The following is a 21,271-nucleotide window of genomic DNA, read 5'->3' on the forward strand; positions in this document are numbered from 1 at the left end:
CAGCATGCCTGAATAAAGGCCCACCATCTGAGTCTGTCTGCCTGAACATGGGTCTTGATTGGCAGTGTGTGTGTGTGTGTGTGTGTGTGTGTGTGTGTGGCTTTGTGAGTATGTGTGGTAGCTGTTCCCAGGTCAGTCTGGTGTGTAAACCTGACTGCTGTAGTGCAGGACATTCTGCAGCAGCTACAGACTTGCTGTCAAGTCTCCTGTGTTGGTGAGCCTGTAGTGAACGTGAGTCTGTGAGTTTTTCAGGACCATGGAGAGCACCCCTGGCTCATGGCTGTGAAAGCAAAGCTCCATGAAGTGCAGTGCTGTGCCCAGCACCTAGCAGGAGCAATTAAAGCGTGTTTTATTAGATCGTAGAATTCATTAAGTGTAAGCAGGTTTTAACAGAGATTAACGGAGACCTATCACTGCTTTATGCCAGTGTCTTCCAAGTAGCTCATTTTGGGAAGCAAGGCGGTTTATTTTTCCCAGTTCTCTCGCACTCTGCAGCGTTTTTTTATAACACGTTTTTTAAAATAAAAAAAGCAATCTTCTAAGCAAGCTTTTCTCCTGCTCCTCTTCCCCTGGCCCCACAGAAATGTGGCTGAGCTCTGATGTGGTTGTCTTTGATATCCAGACATTGTTGTGAACTCTGTGTGCTGATTTGTTTCCACAGAAAATCAATAAGGACCCACGGGTAGCACATGCTTTTATCTATTATTTAGCTTTTTTTCATGTATTTCCTGAGCTGAGCAGAGGGGGAAACATGACATGAAATATATATTTAAAGACAATAAAGGTGAGAAAATGAATAATAAAGACCCTCTGCCAAAACAAAATTGAACCCTACCTGGCTGATGACTTAGTCGATGGCTAATTGCGAAGAATGCTGTGGTCTGGTTTTCCTTGATTGTCTCAGCTCATAAATAGGGATAATAATGCACCCTCTCTTTCCCCCAGTAGCACACATTGATGAATTCACTCACGCAGTTTTACACACACACACACACACACACACACACACACTAATGCATGCTCACACACACACACACACTAATGCACACACAGTGTTTATTTCTCTGTGGACACAGCAGCAGCACCAATCACTTATTCTCGAGGCTGTTCCTTCCAGACCCTCCACAACCACCACCACCCCCGCCTCCGCCTCCGCCATTACCTCAGCTGCTGTGTCTTCCCGCCCCAAGCACTCTCTATTCCCAGGTCTGTGCTCCACCAAACCCCCCTGTCCCAAACCCCCTCCCCTCCCCTCCTCTGTGAAGCTTGTTTAAGGGGATTAGGGGGAGTTGGCTCCGACACCCCGTCATCTAGGCCTACTGATTGGCTGGCAGTAATTCTGTTACACTTTCTCCCCCTAAACCTTATTACTCTAGCGCCAACAAAGGACAGCAGGTAAGCGCCTATCCCGCGCCAATCCTCTGTACACCACCAGGCTTTGTTGAGGTGGTGGTGGGGGGGTATCCTTCCCTAGAGAAATAAAGCAGGCTACCATTTTGTTTTGTTTGGGGTGGGGGGGCATCTTTGATATTATCGAAGAATCCAGAGATTCAAGGCAATGGAGTGAAGGGTCATTTTGCTTCGCGTTATATGAGCTCAGATCAAGCTGATGTTAAAGGTAATCTTGAGGGGCTTTTTTTTCCGCTGAGGTTGAAAGCGTTTTGAAGGAGGCACCTGCTCTGTTGAGTGGAGGATTACCATGCTGTGTGTGTGCATTCCAGCAAAATCCCATCCCTCCCCATTCAACACAAAACTACAAATGGTCAGATCAGATGTATTAGCTTGGTCTGTACGCACTTAGTATTTCTGCAGCAAATTTGTAGCTTACAAAGCAGGTGTGTTAACCAGTAGATGACAGATGGACATAGGGGCAATAATAGGCACCCTCTCAGTCTTAAAATAATGAGATTAACCTCCTCTGGATGAAAGAAAAAAAGACTAGTAAAGTAATGACTAGTAAAGTAAACTTTGCCACTAGTAAGAATAAAAACATTTTGTCATTGAATGTAAATGTGTGCAGGACTTTTGTGCCGAATTACAATGAAAACACATGGTGTTGATATATAACACTCTCAAATAGGGACCTTTCTCCAAATTCCACATGAGGTCATCTCTAGCAGGCTCGAGCTGAACCTTCGGCTTAGGTGAGTAAAAATAGCTAATGAGAACACAGGTGATTAGGCCACTGGCTAGCGTAGCGGTGGTGGCTTCAACAGAAACAGGGACAGTGGGCGAATTATAAGAATGTATTTTTTTTTCTTTCATCCAGAGGAGGTTAATCTCATTATTTCGCTACCAAGGCTTTTTAATCAAAGTCATTTCCCCTTACTAAATTATGAATTCAACATGGGCAGTAATAGCCTTCTATTAAGTTGCTTGTCATATGAAGCATAATCTTCTAAGATATGACTTATCTAGGAAATGAAAAAGAGAGAGAGATAGAGAGGGAAAGAAATAGTGACAGAATATACTGCCCATTGAATGGAGGACGTAAACATCACATGTCTTATGTGGTTCCTGTCCTAAAGTTCAATGCATTTCTAAGAGCTTATTTTGCTGCCTTTGAGCGTGTTTACATCAGGGTTTATAGCACTATTAGGCTGATTGAGTGCTGTCGCTCCTAACTATTATGGTGACAGAAGGCTTTGTTGAGTCTTGGACAGAACGACTAATCAACTATGAATCAAGTTGTGTGTGTGAGTGGGTTGTGTTTTTTTGGGTGTGGTGGGGATATTGTGTATGTTGTTGTGGATCCATCTGTGAAGGTGCTGCTCTTGAGGTTTTGTGTGAGGGTGAGGGTTTTGTTTGATGGCTCCCTTTTTGCATTTGAGGATAGCTTTCCAAGGCAAGCACAGAGGGTCCCTCCCAACATCAGGTGATGAGTGTGCAATCCACTAACCCAGTCTAGCACTGCTACAGAACTGTATGTGTGCAGTGCCCTTAGGGGAGGACAGGGAGTCTGAACATCAAGCCAGCAACCAGTATACATTCACAACACACACACACACACACATACGTGCACACGCCACACCCACAGCTCTGTCAGACAAGCCTCCTTCTCTCTTCTTCTCCTATTCCCTCTCTCCCTTTTTCCTCTCTCCCTCTCCTCCCTCTCTGCCACAATCTCCCTCTCCCTTGCTCTCTTTCTCTCTCTCTCTCCCTCCTCCCTCCCTTCTTTGTCTCTGGTGAATTCAATTCAATTTGGTCTTCTCGGGGAGACGGCTTAGACGCAGACAATCTTATCAGCGTTTTTGCAAGCAGTGAAAGGGGTGATTGAAGCACCCCTGAAGTACGCGTGGATGCAGACGGACCTTTCAGGAGTCTTAATTGCGATTGTCAGGCCGTCTACCCCCCTCCTCCTCTCTCTCTTTCTCTCTCTCTATCTGTTTTCCTCACTCTCTTTCTCTCTACCTCTACTCCCCTCCACCTGTTTCTTTCTACCCCTGTCTGTGTCTCTTCTTTCTCTCTCTCTTTCTTCCTCTCTCTTTCTCTCTCTCTCTCTCCCTCTGTCGTTCTCTCACCGGTGGTGTCGTGCTCATGCATAGCGCAGAGGTGCGGGATTAGCTGTCTGCGGCTGCTGCCTAGGGTGGTGTAAGTGGGGGGATCAGTGGGCTGACGTGCGTCCAGAGGCTCTGTGGCCGTGTACGGCGAGGCAGGCCGCTGGGGCCGGTGGGAATGGTGAGGTCGGACCAGGAGCCTCACAATGCGTCTACTCATGGCAGGAGACGCTTATATTCACAAAAAACAGACTCAGACAAATACACACACACACACACATTTCAATACAATTCTTGATTCCAGACAACCTAGCTGTGTTAATGTGGTCCTCACAATGGACAACTGAAATAGCTTTCAGCTATATAAGTGTATTGTTGCGTCAAATCATATAATCAAAATAAATTATTTCTTTGCTTAGATGTAAGTGTGTCTCCCAGTGTCTAATCTTTGTGGCACAGACGGTTTTTATGCTCTGTACTTTAGAAAGTGTTTGCCAGTGTAAGTTTGTTCTTGTGACATTCTAACCTCATTCTCTTTCACCCTCCCTCTCTCTCCCTCCCTCCCTCCCTCTCTCTCTGCATCTGTCTCTCTCCAGTCCTACATGGAGGACCACTTGAAGAACAAGAACCGTCTGGAGAAGGAGTGGGAGGCTCTCTGCAGCTATCAGGCTGAGCCGGGCGCCTCCGTCGTGGGCCAGGAGACGCAGAACGCCCAGCGGAACCGACCCAACGGGGTCCTCGTCTGTAAGTAGCCCCTCCTCTCACCCCTCTTCATCTCCTCCAGCCCCCAAACCACCCCCCCCCCCCCCCCCCCTAAACCGCCTTTTTTTCAAAAAGACACAACCTGCTGAGTCCTGAGCTTCTGCTGGGGATCTTTGAGCTGAGCTGCCATTGAGGGCACTAGCAACCCACTGACCTCTATAAACTGAGCTGCCCTGGGTTAACAAAAAATGTGCTCAAAGCCCGACTGTGGGTGTGAAAAATACCCTGCTGTAAATTGTAGGCTTGGGCTCTTTGGGGTCCAGAACATGGAGTCTTTGGGGTCCAGAAGACATAATAAAGATGTAGTCATCGTACACCCACCGAGTTCTTACGCTGAGCTGCGCTGAGGAAAAAAGAAAAAAAAAAATCTTTATAGAGGCCATTTTGAGTGTGAAATCTAGTGGTGAGGAAGATTTGGGGGATGAGGTGGGAGTTGGGAGCTCGCTGGGATTGGAGAAGCATTGATGATGCAGCAGTGCCTTTCTGCATGCTCCCTTCAAGCTCAAGTGGAGATATTCACCGATATGAGCTCGGAAAAGGAGACGGTGCTCTTGCTTCCTCCTAAATGAAGTGTTGCCACCAAATGCAGTGCGAGGGCGTGAAACACAGGAATCCTAGAGAGAGAGAGAGAGAGAGAGAGAGAGAGAGAGAGTGAGAAAGAAGTACTAAAATTATGTGTTTCCATTTCAGACGATCACTCCCGAGTCACCTTGAAGCCTGAGAACAACCACAGCAACTCAGATTACATCAACGCCAGTCCCATTGTGAGTAGCAGCATGTGTCTGAAAGACTGCCAGCAACTGCGCCCTCCCTCGGCTTTTACTCTCTTCCCTTCATCTTTTACCTTTTTTTGTTTTTCATCCTTCCTTTCTTTTTGCCCATTGCTTTCTTAAGATGCATTTTGGCAATCAGTGATATTCAGATAACTCAGCCATCGTTATTAGTTTCATACGTATGTTCTGCCAAACTTATGTGAAATGACTACGCCACTATAAGCCTGAAGGATGATCTCTGCCGTATCAGCTGAGATGGAATTGCAATGAAAGGGATTTTTGGTATTTTATTTATTTTTTATTTTTTTTGGGGTGTGATATTTTATTCATCAGGGCATTGATCTCGCCGCCTTTGTTCCTCCGCTGCCCCAGCTCAGGGGCGGATCGGCGCCTCGTCTCGTGAGATGAGCCTTACCTTTAAACAGCGAAAAAGGGGTGGAAAGCTGCCAGACCCGATTTCACGGCGAGACGTGCACATGTTGGCCGCACACCGAGCACGCTCTCAGGGCCACCCCTTCTTTACAACAGACAGAAACAGAGCCAAGACAGGAGGGAGAGAAAGCAGTGACAAAAGAGAGACCTTGCTATTGCACAGACCAAATTCCATTTAGGGCTTTGAGTGCTTAAGTATTTCTTTTTCAAAGCTGTAGCAAAACTGGGGTAGAAATACATACATATTATGTATTTATATATATATATATATATATATATATATATATATATGCTATTTATGATTTGGCTGGAGGAGGTCAGGAGCAGAAGGGGAGAGTGGGAGAGATTCCATTAAAAGAACAGGAAGCTATGCATTTCAAATCTGCACAGGCTCGGGCCCTACAGCGGCCAGGAGGGGGATTTGATGGCAGGCTGCACAAACAAGTGCTTATTAAAGAACCAGGCAATCCAAGGCCACTCATCCATCCACTTGTCCATCCATCCATCCATCTGTGTATCCATTCTAACCAAGCTCCTTTCCTCTCCTCTCCTCTCCTCTCCTCTCCTCTCTTCCATGCCCTCCTCGAGAAACTAATCGCAAAGTCATCAATAATCAATAAGCCTCTGGGTAATTGCGCTGAAGGACAGAGGATCGAGGTGGAACTTGGGAGCTTGAGCAAGAATTGTTCTGCATTGGTTTTAACCCCAACACCCCCATCCTCCACACACACACATACACGCACACGCAAACACACACACACACGCCTTCTCTCTTTTTTGTGGTCTTTTTTTGGTGTGAGAGGTGTGTTGAGGGAGTGGGTGGAGGGGTGTGGTGAGCTTGCTGTTGGGGAGGTGGCTTCATTGAGAGGAAGACAAAAGAGGTGAGAGGAAGAGAGGGAGTTAGCGCCCAGCTCCCCCGCGTCGCTAATCAGACGCAGAGCTGCTGTAGCGATGGCTGATTTAGAGAGGCAAGTGGGGTGGGGGGATATTGAGGGGGGTAATTACACACAGCACAACAACAGGAGAGGGCTAGTGTGTGTGTGTGTGTGGGGGGGGGGGGGGGGGTTTAGCAGGGTAGTTGGAATGACGGGGGGGTAATTACGTGTGTCAGCATTACAGCTTCCTCCTCATTAGGTTTTCGGGTTGGGGGGGGGTGGAGTGGCCCAAGACTGAATCATGAGCTTTTGTGTCCTCTGTCCATTCTATGGCTGTATGTTTGTATGTCTCTCTGTAAGGCTCTGTGAGTGTGTGGGTCTGTGTGTGAGTATGTGTGCGTGTGTGAACCTTCTTGAAATGTAAAAGAATTGTGTGAGGTCTGAGGAGGAATGGATGACACTGTGACCTTTTGGACTCTTTGCACTTTCATCTGTTCTTCACACACACACACAAACATACATACACACACACACACACACACACACACACACACACACACACACACACACACACACACACATCCCCACAAGCACAAAGGCCTCTCTCTCTTGCACACATACACAGATACACCCACACACACACACTTACAAACTCACTTAGAGCAACCTGAAAGAGTGCCTCTCAAAAGAATCCCATCTTGATGTTGTCGTGGTAACAAGTGAGATTGGAGATGTAGCAGTTTGACCTTTCACCACTCTGCCCAGGAAGCCACTCTCGTCCACGGCGAGGTGAGGTCCTGCTGCGGGCACTTCACAGGTCTAGCAGACAGCAGGCAGATGCAATCTGCCCCTTTCACAGTGCCGATACTCTTTATTTAATAAATAAATAAATAAATTTAAAAAAATCACAGCAGAATTCTAAATCACCTAGGAGAGCACATAACACACCAGTCTCCCCATTAGAGTTTGAAAGTTACACTTTAACACACTATTGTCTTCTTCTATGGATGCTGGTTAGACCCAACCTGGAGTCAGAGGACTGTGGTGCTTTTGTTTGATTGACTCTCAAAATAGCACCCTCCTCTACTTAAAGTCATTAGATTTTAGTTACAGACATGATCTCCGAGTCTCTCTGCTAATGCCACCGGTTTAATAGGCCCGCTCATAAACCGCCGAACAGGCCATCAGAGACCGCCTCGAACATGCTTCCTGTCATCATTGTTCACAGCTATAATTGCTCTTATATTCAAATTGCTCCCTTCCAACAATTAAGGTTGTGGCGAACAATTGTATCCATTTACAGTATGGAGTAATGATGGGGGTTGTCATTCACCGTAATTGCGGATGCCAAATTAGATGGTTTATTTCTCGCGGTCCCCTTTTCGGTCGCCTTTTGTTCAGTTAGAGTTCCCATTCTTTGGCGAAAACTATGGAGTGGATAGGTGGGAGTGACGGCAGCCGTGCGAACCTCGTGCTCGCCGAGGGAGTCGTGATGGCGGTGGTCCTGGGCGGGGTGAGTCGCGAGGGGACTCCGATGCTTTTGTTTTTCGATGGCCACCAGAGAGCTGTGCGAAACGTCCTCTCGTTCACCTTTAGTGCTTTTTTACACTCCAAGTTGATTTCTCCTGCCGTGCCTTTCTCTCTCCCTCTCTCTCTCTCCATCTCTCTCTCTCCGTCTCTCTCTCTCCATCTCTCTCTCCATCTCTCCGTCTCTCTCTCCATCTCTCTCTCCGTCTCTCTCTCCGTCTCTCTCTCCATCTCTCTCTCCCTCTCTCCATCTCTCTCTCCGTCTCTCTCTCCATCTCTCTCCATCTCTCTCTCCGTCTCTCTCTCCATCTCTCTCTCCATCTCTCCGTCTCTCTCTCCGTCTCTCTCTCCATCTCTCTCTCCGTCTCTCTCTCCATCTCTCTCTCCCTCTCTCCATCTCTCTCTCCGTCTCTCTCTCCATCTCTCTCTCCGTCTCTATTGTTTTCTCCTCCTGCTCATTTGGCTCTCTCTCTCTCAACATCTCGCTGCTTTTTTCCCCCGTTGCTGTACACCATGCAGGGAGAAGCGGTGGAATATTGCCGGCCTGAGTGCCTGGTTAGAAAAATCTCACACTTCACACACTAGTACACTCGTATACACCAATTACACACACACACACACACACACACTGAGCATGAGAATAAGAGTGTGTGATCAAGGCTAGCCCCGGCTCTGCTCTCTCACCGATCAGAAGACAATGGAGGCAACCCTGAGCGCTGCAGTGCAGCACATCCACTCCCCCCTGCACACTAAGTGCTCTGGCCTTTGTGTTCCAACAAAATAGCTGGATTCTGAAGCAATGACGAATTTCCTTTTGAGTAATAAGTGGATCTGTGTCATGAGCTTTCCCTAACTCCTGCCTTCCACCTAGTCATGATTAAAGTGTTCTCTATCACCATCCTGCTGGCATAAGTCATTTCTTGAACGATGGTGCCGATAGGTCTATATATATGTGTATATGTGTGTGTGTGTAGAGATAGAGAGATGTATTTATATATATATTTGATGAATGGAGTTGTAGTGTTTTTCCTGCTGGTGTGGGCTGTGAAGGACGCTCTCCAGCGTGCTCAGAGTCGTCCAGGCGTTTAGAACACGGGGAGGGGAGGGGAGGGGCACACTGTGGGCCCTGGCCATCCAACACACAGCAGCGTTTAAAAGCCTTGCGCTCAGAGAGGGGGAGCATGGAGACAAAGCACAGTGAGACTGGTGTGTGTAGTCCAGCTCTCACATACACACACACACACACACACACACACACACACACACACACACACACACACACACAGCTCTCTCACACACACACACACACACACACACACACACACAGACACAGCTCTCACACACACACACACACACACACACACACAGCTCTCACACACACACACACACACACACACACACACACACACACACACACACACACACACACACACACACACTCACACAGCACTCACACACACACGCACGTAAAATGTTTCAATCAAATGGCAGAAGAGGGCAAATCTCCTCTCGGTCTCCGTAATTGGGCTCGATGCTCTTAATGGACACAAGCGCTACTTTTTAGCGCGGCTGACTTTTTGCACTAAATGCTGCTTCATCTAAAGGTTGGAGAGTGGGCAGAGAAGGCTGTGCCGCTTTAGTCAGTAAATATTCACTCCCCTCAGAGTCAGTCTCTCAACTGGTGTGTCAGTCACCTCCATCTGTTGTCAGAGATGAGAAGAGATATTGAAATCGCAGAAATACACACCAACACCATTTAGACAACACCCAGCACATACATACACACACACACACACACACACACACACACACACACACACACACACACACACACACACAGAAAAGACAAAGTCAGTGTCTACTATTCACAAATACACATAGGGGAATCCTAAAAGAGAACACCAAGTGAGGTGCAGAGAAGACTCTCCAGTCTAAACTCATCGATGTCTCCTCACACTGCTGTGCAGACAGGTTAGCATGGGCACCCTAGGGTGGGGACGCGTCAGCGCGAGCCATCTTCTGCACCATGTGACAGGCAGTCAGGGAGGCTGACTGAAGCGCTGGTGTCTGCCGCCGTTACGATAGTGCCGTTACGCTAGTGCCGGCATAATGGGCTTTCTACTGGCTCTGCGTTCAGGCTGAAGGGCTTAAGGAGAACGCTGTACGCTGGAGAGCAGGAGAGACAGGGAGGATGCAGCTAACAGCTCGCTGTCTGCATACTGATGACACACACATGTAAGCACAGGCATACACACACACACACACACACACACACACACACACACACACACACACACACACACACACACACTCACGTACACAAACACATACACACATATACACACACACACACATACGTACACAAACACATATACACACACACACACACACACACACACACACACACATACATACACACACACACACACACACACACACACACACACACACATACATACACACACACACACACACACACACACACACACACACACTCACGTACACAAACAAATACACACATATACACACACACACATACGTACACAAACACATATACACACACACACACACACACACACACACACACATACATACACACACACACACACACACACACACACACACACACATACATACACACACACACACACACACACACACACACACACACACACACACACACACACACACACATATATACTGCTCAAAAAAGGGAACCCTTCAATCATATCTTAAGGGAACACTTCAATCATACACTGGATCGGTACTCTGATTTTATTTTGCAAGAACTGTCAGACATTCTGTGAATGTAGTTTGAGAATGGAGAAAAGGGTGGAAGGTTTCAAAAAATGTGTTTTAACAATTGTGGAAAACTGTAAGTGTCCCTTTTTTCAGCAGTGTATATCCTTGCTGAGAGTTTGATCAATATTTGTGTGTACTAATGTCACACTGTATCTTTGGTAAGTTGTAATCAGATGTATGAAAGAATAAACATGCTGAGAGAAAGAAAGAGTCAGAGAGAGAGAGGGAGAGGAAAGATAGGGAAGAAATATGGATGGAGGGATGAAAGGATGAAGGAAGTGAAAGGGGGGAAAAGTATGCTAGTATAGGTGCTCTGCTCATTAGTGGCTATTCGGCTGATTTCTCTGAGGTCTTATCTAATTATTTCTCTGTGATTTGGCTCTGATGATCCATCTGTGATCTGTGATTACACGCACGTTCTTGGATGCTTATTTGTTGCACCCAGTTTCATCATTGACATTGATGACTTGTTGATTTGACAACTGGTATGTTATCACATGAGACAAGGCTTTTTTTTTATTTATTTATTTTTTTTTTTAAGAAATGCCCAAAATGACAGAAAAGTGTTGCAGAGAGGTTGTGATTGGTTTGAAGTGCCAAAAGCCATTATGGTGGTCAGGAATCCTCTTTCTAGATGTTTCTAATTGGACAGAAAAATAAAGAGACCGTAAATGCCTCTGGGGAAACGAGGGATGAAGGATGTGTTGATTTGACAGGTGGTTAGAGCCAAAGATAAATATATCCCATATTTCACTTCATATTTGTTTTTTATTTTAAGTTCTGAAAACATGCCATACAAACATGTGCCTCTTTAAGTAAATCTAGTGAGGGTACACTTTGTCTTGGATAATTAGAAACAATCTACAGGTATATATTTGGGACCAGACCATGCAATGTGTGTGTGGCATGTCATGTGAGAGAATCAACCTTTGTGAAAAGCTGACCATTGTAGTGCGTGAGAGCGTGTGAGATTATTGATTACTGATCAGTCATCCACAATAACTGGATTCTAATGAAAGGGTGTTAATCTCTCTTTAACTCTCTCTCTCTCTCTCTTTCTCTCTCTTTCTTTTCTCAGATGGATCATGATCCTCGTAACCCTGCCTACATCTCTGCCCAAGGTCCACTGCCTTCTACTGTGGCTGATTTTTGGCAGGTAAGCCTCACCTTGAAACAAGTCCTTCATACAGTGCATGCATAAATACAAAAAATACAACATTCTCTGAAGGCTCTTGCATTTATGTCAGTCACTGAACCTGGCTACTGATGGATTACATAGAGTTTCCCTTTACATACTTTACATATGATAAAACTGGACACAGCTTTCATGTGCTATATGTGAAATATGTCTGTTGATGGAGTAATGTTCATCCAAGAACAGAGTAGGCCTACGTTTAATAGCTTAGTAATTATCTTTATGCAATCAATCATCCCTAGTGCCATTGTTCATTATAATGCGCATACGACAGCAAATGAGACTTTGATCGATCAATATCACTTTCGGTTTTAATCAAATGCTACAGCGATGAAATCATCCATTCCATTTACACAAACACCTGGCTTTGGTTAAATAAATCTCCCATTGTTTTTCACGGACCCCTACACTCATCGATTACAACTCAGGGCACAAGCCTCCAACAGGATGTGACTAATGCCCACTTCCCGATATTGGCCTGTCCGTCCATTCGGTTATTATGGAGCGCACTGTCGGACGTCATAAGCCCCGGCTGAAACTGATACTGTGGAGAGAGGATTGGAGCGCTGCCGTTATCCAGCCTTAGCCAGCGCAGGTCTTATGGAAACATATTAGGCTAATTAGGTCCAGTCAGTGCAGGCCGCTCATCTGCTGTGGAGGAGCCATTGCTGCCCACTGCAGAAACAGAGGCACAGGTTGAAGAGACCACGACACCAGATGGTCCCCTGGTCTGCTATAGAGGCTGGTCTCGTGGGTGGGCAGGCAGTGGAGGAATGGTCGTTTTAAAAAGGTGTGTGTGCGTATCTGTGTGTCTGCACTTGTGTGTGTGTTTGTTCAGGTGTGTGTGTATAGAGAGAGAGAGAGAGAGAGAGAGAGAGGGAGACTGGCTTGTGTTCTGACCTTGTAGTCCTTGTGCCCACAAATGTGGCTCATTCGGAGAGCGGCTGCACCAGTGTTGTGTTGTTCGCTAATGGATGAGATTGTGCTGCTGAAATTCAGGTCTCCATGTTAACACTTCAATTATGATTTGATCTCTCCATTGTGTTAGCCCTTTGTTTGAAAAGTGCACTTTGATTGAACTGGTTGGCTGTCTATTTAATGTGTTGATTTTGTCATTTTTTTATTCCAATTAATTGCCTGTTTGTGCAAACATCAACAACAAAAAAGTTTATCATCATTGTTTGTTTGTTTTTTTCATCGCTGCCATTTTGTCAATTAACAAGTAAATATCCATTATCTAAATTGAATTAACTCTTTACCTGCAAATTAGGCACAGTTGAATCCTCCCTGCACACGCATTTCAATAAAATAAAAGTGGTAATGATTAAACTTTTTAATGCAACCTTCTCTACAACTATTCATAATGAGGCTCTCTTTCTATTTCTTTCTTTTTTTTGTTATCCGGCCTGAGAGTTATGTTAATAGTGCTCATTATTTGAAATGGTGCTCCCCTTCTCCCCCGCATCGGAGAAAGAGGCCCAAATGGAGGCTGGGCAAGACAGGCTAATGGAGGGAGGTGAAGGAGACCTCTCTTTAGGTTGGGCTTCTGTCTAATCCCCACAGGGGCCCAGAACACCCCCCCACACACACACACACACACACACGCGCACACACACACACTCACTCAGCCACCCCCCCTCCCCCGAACCCCAAATCTCTGCCTAATCCACCACTCCTGTCCTCCTTCTTTCCTCCCCCATTCCCTCAATCCACTCTCCTGTGCTCTTCCCCCCTCTCTCTCTCTCTCTCTTCTTCTCCCCCTCCCACCCTCTCTTTCTCTCTCTCTCTCTCTCTCTCTCTTTCTCTCTCAGCATCTGTCTGTCTCCCTGTTTGAACAATTCCTTCATTGCACCTGAGTAAGCCTTATCCATCTCCAGCGCACTATTGACATTTTAGCCGGATTATATCGACTACGTTGGGCGTTCAGCAGTTTCTTCTCCTACACAAATTGGTTTTTCTGCATCCAGATACTCCAAATGCTCAGAATATCTAAACATATTCATTTAGGCAAACCCTTATAGCTATATCCACCAAATTAAATTCTCTCTCTGAAAAGGTATTTAGTTAGAGTTAATTTAGGTGGGTAAGTCTTAAAAGACACAAACATTTCTGTAGGCTTATGAAAGCCTTGTAATGGTATGTGACTCATCGTCCTCTGAACTAGCGGAAGAGACATGAAAGGACCCACCATTTTTTGCCCAGCGTACACAGAGACAGAAAAGACGGGGCCATGACAGGCTGAGCCAGAAACACAGCCAAGTGTGCTAACCTGTTTGCATGGTTCTCTGCCTTGACATTGGATTCTGAAACACTGAAAGGCAGAATGGGAAAGATATCAGTGTGAAGATTTTTTCCAAAGATTTTCTATGAGGATAAAAGGCCAAAAAGAATGTAACATAAAAAGTATAAAGAGAAATGAGAGGTATTGTTTTCCCACCTTATTAGATTAGATGAAATTATTTTGGTGTGTCATATGTAGGTAGGTATATGTTTAAAATAGCGTAGCTTTTTTTTTTGGTTGGTTGTGGGGATTGGCACTTTTATTGTGTGGCATGTCATCTTGGCACATCTCTGCTAATGTCTCCGTGGGGATACATCACACGTGCGTGTGTGATTAGTTTACGGTCAGGACCATTGTATTTTTATGGTGCTCATAAAAGTCAGTGTTTTTTCCTCATTTTGCTAATGGCCTCCGTGGGGCCCTAGATCTTCCAAGGACACATTAAAGTGTGATAAGGGGAAATGGAGCGGAGCGCGAAGGCTGCTAGCTTTAGCGCTACCAGTTACTCCAGCTCGCCGCTGTCAGCCGTGAGCTATGGGAGCAGGCGAGCAAGCCAGGCGCAGACGCCTCTGATCACACCAGCCTCGCTCTGGCGACAGACAGATGGCACTCACTCACTCACACAGAGGTTTCCACTCAGCCCGTCCCTTTAGCCGCTAAATGTCATGTTCAATTTTGGCGGCAAAATTGCTACAGTGAACGCGCCCCCCCCTCCCTGACGTGTAAACACACTGATGATGGTCAATCTTATCAGGAAGTGCGACAGAATGTAATGTCGGACCTGTTTACTCGGACGCTCGTGACAAACACTTTGATTGACAATGTTAGACAACTCTGCCAGGGCTCTGGGCTTGTGTTATAATTTGCCGCTTCGCCATTAATTGCCTGATTGTTGTAATTAATGAGCTGAAGAGTCTTTCTCACCTTGTCTGCACGGCTGTAATCAGTCCTTGATTGGAAGATTGTGATGGAGCAGTATCTGCTCACCAGGCTGTAGAGGGATAGGCAGTGTAACTGACAAACAACAATGGATGATTTGGCCACCGTCGGAGAGGCTGCATTTGTAACTGGGTCTCACCAGCATTGAGTGCTATTACACTAATGGCTGGAATTAGGAGCGCATTGTGCATGAGTGTTATGCCAGGCGAACGCAATGAGTTTGCAGACCCTCTCAGACTGCTTCTTGATCAGCAATCATGTAATGAAAAGAGCATTTTGCAACCACTTAGAGAGTATGTAGGACTTCCTTATGGAATGCAATGCATCAACGTATTGATCAATACATCCACCAGACACCCCCCCCCCCCACACACACACACACACACAGACACACACACACTCCCATTTATCTGTGTGCCATGACCACACCATCTCAGCTGGCCAAAATAAGGAATGTTTGTTTCAATGTTCAGGAATTAACCTTTGTTTTACTTTGTGTGTGTGTGTGTGTGTGTGTGTGTGTGGGTGTGTGTCTCTATGTGTGTGTCTTTGTGTGTCTAGATGGTGTGGGAGAGTGGCTGTGTGGTGGTCGTCATGCTCACCCCCCTGTCGGAGAACGGCAACAAGCAGTGCCAGCAGTACTGGCCCGATGAGGGCTCCAGCCTCTACCACATCTACGAGGTACGTCACAGACAGCACGCATGGGTCAAGCAGGGTGTTAGGCAGAGAGGGGGAGGAGAGTAGGAAGTTATAAATCTAAAAAGTTATAAATATGAATATTTCTGAATGATATTATGTATTCAGTGAATGTCTTTGGTCAAAAGTGTCTGCCAAATTCTTTCAACTTAAACTTCTAACATTAATACACACACACACACACACACACACACACACACACACACACAGATTAATACACACACACTATACAAAATGATGTGTTGAGAATGTGATAAGAAGAGAATATCTGAAGAGCAAAGACTTTCAGACGATATTTGAAATAAGCGCCCCGGTCTAAAACACTACAGTGTAATTGTGTCCTTCACATGATGCTGTGATACCAGTACTCCAATACTGCTCTGCCTCTGCAGGTGAACCTGGTGTCAGAGCACATCTGGTGCGAGGACTTCCTGGTGCGCAGCTTCTACCTGAAGAACGTGCAGACCAACGAGACGCGCACTGTCTCGCAGTTCCACTTCCTGTCCTGGATGGACCAGAGTGTCCCTGAGTCGGCCAGGACCCTGCTGGACTTCCGCAGGTGAGGTGGCCATTTCTAGAGCAGATGAGAGCCCTAACCGGAGCGAGCTGGAGTGTGCTGACTCTGACCACTCCCCCACGCCCCCCTCCGTGATTGCTGCCCACTGCCCTCTGTTCGTTAAGTCTGCCTCCTCCCTCTACTCCTCTCCTCCCTCTACTCATGTTGTTGTCTGACTAAGAGCAGGTGTCTCTTCCAGTGCACCGTCCATTTCAGGCCTCAGTCTGCACACACACACACACACACATACACACACCCACACACACACACACACACATACATACACTATCTTTCTCACACACACACACACACACTATCTTTCTCTCACACACACACACAGACACACACACACACTATCTTTCTCACACACTCACACACACACACACACACACATACATACACTATCTTTCTCACACACACTCACACACTCACACACTCTTGGCAGCAAATTAACTGTCCATGTTGCATGGCAATCCTTAATTTAAACAGGCAATTAAATGTGAAATGTCCAGCCGTAAAAGCAGGGCAAGAGAGAGGGGGGAAGCCGATGAAGTGTGTTTGCTCGGGTTGGTGTGTGAGCGAGCTCTGATGGCCTGTAATGCCTCCCCTGGGTCAGACCGCGAGCAGTCCGAAAATCCCTTTAAATGAGAATATATACCTCAGCGGAGAGGGCCAGGCTTCGATCCGCCGCCACCACCTCCACTGTTTGACCAGAGACACACATTTGAAGGAAGTGTGTGGTTGTTTGGACACACGGTTTGTTTTGTCTGTTTTGCACTTTTTTGTGAGCAAAAAAAAAAGCTTTCTTTCTCACTGCTGTCTCTGAAATGAAAGAAGAGGAAATTAAACTGAGTCCAAGAGAGAGATTGTAAAACCTCTTCATAATTCTGTTTGCTTTTTCGCTCTCAAAATGTGGTGGATGGGATATTGGATTTTGGTTGACTTGAATAGATGCCCATTCACTTACTGCAGCTATTAAGCAACCAGCTCGAAGATTTCAAGAGGAGATAATCTTGCATCCACCCATACAAAAACACTGTATTGTGTTTACAGACCTATTTCAATAAAGGGAGCAAAGGCAAAAGTCAAAATGAGATTCGAAATGAAGTTTTCTCCATCCAACTCTCACTTGTACTTCACAACAGTTACAGTTTAAGGTTCCTCCAGGATTATATACAAAAGCACTTATTCCTTTTGCTTGTTTCTATGCACTGCTTTCTGGCTTCTCACGTACTCTCCTGAAAGACTAGGAGACAAACACAACATTTTTGTTTCTGGTTTGATTTTTTTTTCCCCTTTTCTTTTTCTTTCTTTTTTTATTTTTTGGCCAGCTAATTAGCGGTTGCCAGTGTCATTTTTGTGATGTTGCAGCTAGTAATATGAGTCCAGTTGCATAGTCACAAAAGTGATCATTGGAGACTGTGTCTCTTCAGCCAGGCCCTTGCTGTTTCCCTGCCTCCTCTCCTCTCGCTCTCTCTTTGTATCCCTCTCTTTTTTTCATTTGGTTTTCCTGCCCACTGCCCACTTCTCTCGCTCCTTCTCGTGCCTCCCCACTAACTCCTCCGGTCCCACCTGCCCCAAACTCGCATGAAGGTGCGCCCAACCACTGCTCCTACAAATCCACATGGGTTGTACGATTGAACCAGCCTTCTGCTAAAAACCGCTCTTATATTTCGGTTGGATGTTGGTTTGCTGTTCAATTTTACATTTAATCTGTTAAAATATTACCCTTACATGTGTTTTATGTGCTAAAAACAGTCAGAATGTAAACCAGTCAGTTGTCTGACAATATTGATTTAGACTACTGTGTTGATTATTTATAGATTAAATAAAACGTGTCCTTAGAAGTGAGTTATATATTTTGTCGGTTAGCTGCCCAATTGAAAATATCCATTGTGGTTTTCAGCTTATTAGTAAATTTTTTTGGAATTACCAGAAAAGAAATTGGCTTTCATTAAAACAAAACCCATGTAGTCATTATTTTGTAATTGCTTGTGTGTGTGTAAGTGTGTGTGTGTGTAAGTGTGTGTGTGTAAGTGTGTGTGTGTGTGTGTCTGTGTGTGAGTGTGTGTGTGTGAGTGTGTGTGTGTGTGTGTGTGTGTGTGTGTGTGTGTGTGTGCGTGTTCTAAAAGTGTGGACCCTCACCATTCCTTTTACAGGCGTGTAACATTGGTAATTGTGCGGGGTTAATGTGCAATGGATTGCACCACCTCTCCACAGCATCCATCACCACTCTAACAGCATGTCACAATATGGAGTTTTAAAAGGACCAAATTCCTTTGAATTGCTTAACGCTCACTCGTTTTGTCTCCGGATGATTTTGATTGACAAGCCACTTTAATTGAGGGGAAAGAACGGTCACAGTTTTCCATCACAGTTGAAAGTGTATGCAAATAGGATGTTGTTTCTGTGTGCATTCAAGCAGAGGAAGATCAGTCTAAATACTTTAAAAGACTGAAAGTCTAATTCCATTCAGCATATTTAAAACTGTGTGGGAGTCAACAAAACTCTTGTATGAGTAGGCCATGAACCTCACAATAAAAAGTAATTTTCTGGGACGATCCAACTTCAGGGAATGTATTCTGGTTACTTTGAAGAAACTCTGATTTCAGTTTTCTTATAATACCTTCAACTCCTAACCCAAGCCCAGATAGAGCTGTATAGCATGACCAGAGAAGCAGGGGCTGGAGTGAGTTGTCCTATTCTTGTCATTCATTCGTGTCATTTATGGCATCCTTTCCTCTCTCTTTTTCTCTCTCACAACAGAAAGGTTAACAAGTGCTACCGGGGTCGCTCTTGTCCAGTCATAATCCACTGCAGGCAAGTATATCTACCTCTTAGCACACACACACACGCACGCACACACACAGCGACTGATGCAAAGGGAGAATTTTGAATTGTTTTCCATTGGGCTCTGTGATAGATTTGGAGCACTTGAGAACCCCTTCAGTCACATCTGGCTGTAGCCATTGGCAGTGGCACAATCTCAGTCCAGAGCGCTTTTCATTTGGATCTGTTGAATTCCATCAGTTGACTCACAGTGTGTGTGAGACGAGTCATTTGCCATTCTCACAGAAAACAGTGTGTGTGTGTGTGTGCGTGTGTGTGTGCGTGTGTGTGTGTGTGTGTGTGTGTGTGTTGAAACCCTCAGACAATAGGCAGGGAGCTGGGCAGGGCTCTGTGTGGGTGAATTCATCCCCAGAGAGCAGATGGCGTCCGCAGAGTCTGCCTCTCCGCGCAGTCGTGACTGATGCCTGTGATTGATGCCCTTTTCCCTGCGCACTCTCCCGCTCGAAAAAAGAGCCCGTCTTAGCCGAGCGGGCGGCTCTAAATAATGCAGCATGACCTTCTCCGCTCCTGAGGGGTCACGGAGGTCAGAATAGGGGGGTCACCCCTTCTCATCAAACCCAGAACCTCCATCTTCCCTGACTCTCATCTACAAGGATTTGCATAGCATGCCGCATGCATTTGAATGCACAGCCTGCCCCTGGTGTTGTGTCTGCTTGGAGATGTATAACACTCATTACAAGTCACTGCCTACGTTCAGAACATTCACTACACTTATTCACTACACAGTGCACTATGTAGTGAATTACCACTCTAAAAGTATACACTATGTACTGCACTATGTACTGTAGTGAATTACCACTCTAAAAGTATACACTATGTACTGCACTATGTACTGTAGTGAATTACCACTCTAAAAGTATACACTATGTAGTGCCCTATGTAGTGAATTACCATTCTAAAAATGTACACTATGTACTTGACTATGTAGTGAATGAGGGGGTGTTCTGAACACAGGCCCTGTGTTTATAGGCACAGCTGTACTGCAGGTTAGTGTAGCCATCCTGGGCAGCACACACAGGCCAGATTGTGTGCTGTGGAATAGGTAACCGAGGATTAATGAACCATCCGCTTTCTGAGCCCGGTGCAGCCTGGGAGGTTTGATTGCCAGGGACTTTATTAGCGGGATGCTAGCTCTGCGCACCAGTTAACACGCGTTGCAGCCTGCAATTAAAAGGCAGACACATATGTGCACCTCGTTATGATGTGCACTCGCAGCCAATGGAAGAGAGGGCTGTGTCCAAGTCTGTATGACAGCAGTGTGATATGGAGGCATGGGGTTGGCTTAGAGGCCTGTAAAAGTGCCTTGTTGTCCGCTGGTATTATACTGACTGTAGGCAGCTGGAAATGTTTGCTTGATACACAGAATACACTCACAAGGACATAGGACAAAAAACAATCTTTTTCATTTGTCCACACATGCATGTACAACTCTCTTTCTGTTCTGTTCAGTTTCTCTTTCTGTCAGTCTCTCAAACACATTTAAATTCTTTCTATCCAAATGTGATAGAAAGGTGTACAACAGCAGCCACAGCACACACACACACACACACACACACACTCATTGAAATGCTTTCTGAGGAAGAAAGTATTGAAATAAGATTCCCAGTTATTTCTGGGCAGCAGCCGTTCATCCCTAAACAGTTCTTATTTCAGCTGTCTCACTGCCAGTTGACTTTCCTCATTAAAGCACGGATCAATAGCCATTTTATTTAAGGCGCTCACACTCGGATAATTGTATTGTTTTGTATTGGAATAATTACAGTTTGTCATGTCACATCAGTTCTCAAACATATCTGGGTTTTACTTGGCTCGCTCTCATAAACAGTGATATTCACAAAGTAAACAGACTACCAGGAGGATTAGACTCTTTTTTGTTGTTATTTACCACAGAACTATTGTTCAAATGCTCGGTAATGATGCAACAGCAAACAAGGACACTGAAATAAGAGGAAAGAAATGAGCAATTTGTTTATGTTTGAGAGAGGCAAGCCCTCTTGTAATGTTGAAGCCAAACAGGTTTCTGCTTTTTTTCTCTTTTCCAGTGGTACTAATGAGACTCTGTCTCTTTCACACACCCTCTCCCTCC

At 45.5% G+C, this 21,271-nt stretch overlaps 1 protein-coding gene across 1 annotated transcript in view; it reads left to right on the forward strand.

Annotated features, from left to right (window-relative positions):
- Positions 1-21,271, forward strand: part of ptprn2 (protein tyrosine phosphatase receptor type N2) — a 158,882-nt gene that overhangs the window by 132,333 nt on the left and 5,278 nt on the right. Inside the window, exons 15-20 of the mRNA XM_076291430.1 lie at positions 4,094-4,241; positions 4,950-5,023; positions 11,747-11,824; positions 15,645-15,764; positions 16,172-16,338; positions 19,102-19,155. Coding sequence (XP_076147545.1) covers positions 4,094-4,241; positions 4,950-5,023; positions 11,747-11,824; positions 15,645-15,764; positions 16,172-16,338; positions 19,102-19,155 — 641 coding nt within the window. The remainder of the gene's footprint in view (positions 1-4,093; positions 4,242-4,949; positions 5,024-11,746; positions 11,825-15,644; positions 15,765-16,171; positions 16,339-19,101; positions 19,156-21,271) is intronic.

This window comes from Alosa pseudoharengus, unplaced genomic scaffold (assembly GCF_046254945.1).
Source record: "Alosa pseudoharengus isolate Yale_2024_CS ecotype anadromous, Long Island Sound unplaced genomic scaffold, YU_APseudo_1.1 YU_APseudo_1.1_scf_18, whole genome shotgun sequence".
Classification (NCBI taxonomy): Eukaryota; Metazoa; Chordata; class Actinopteri; order Clupeiformes; family Clupeidae; genus Alosa; species Alosa pseudoharengus.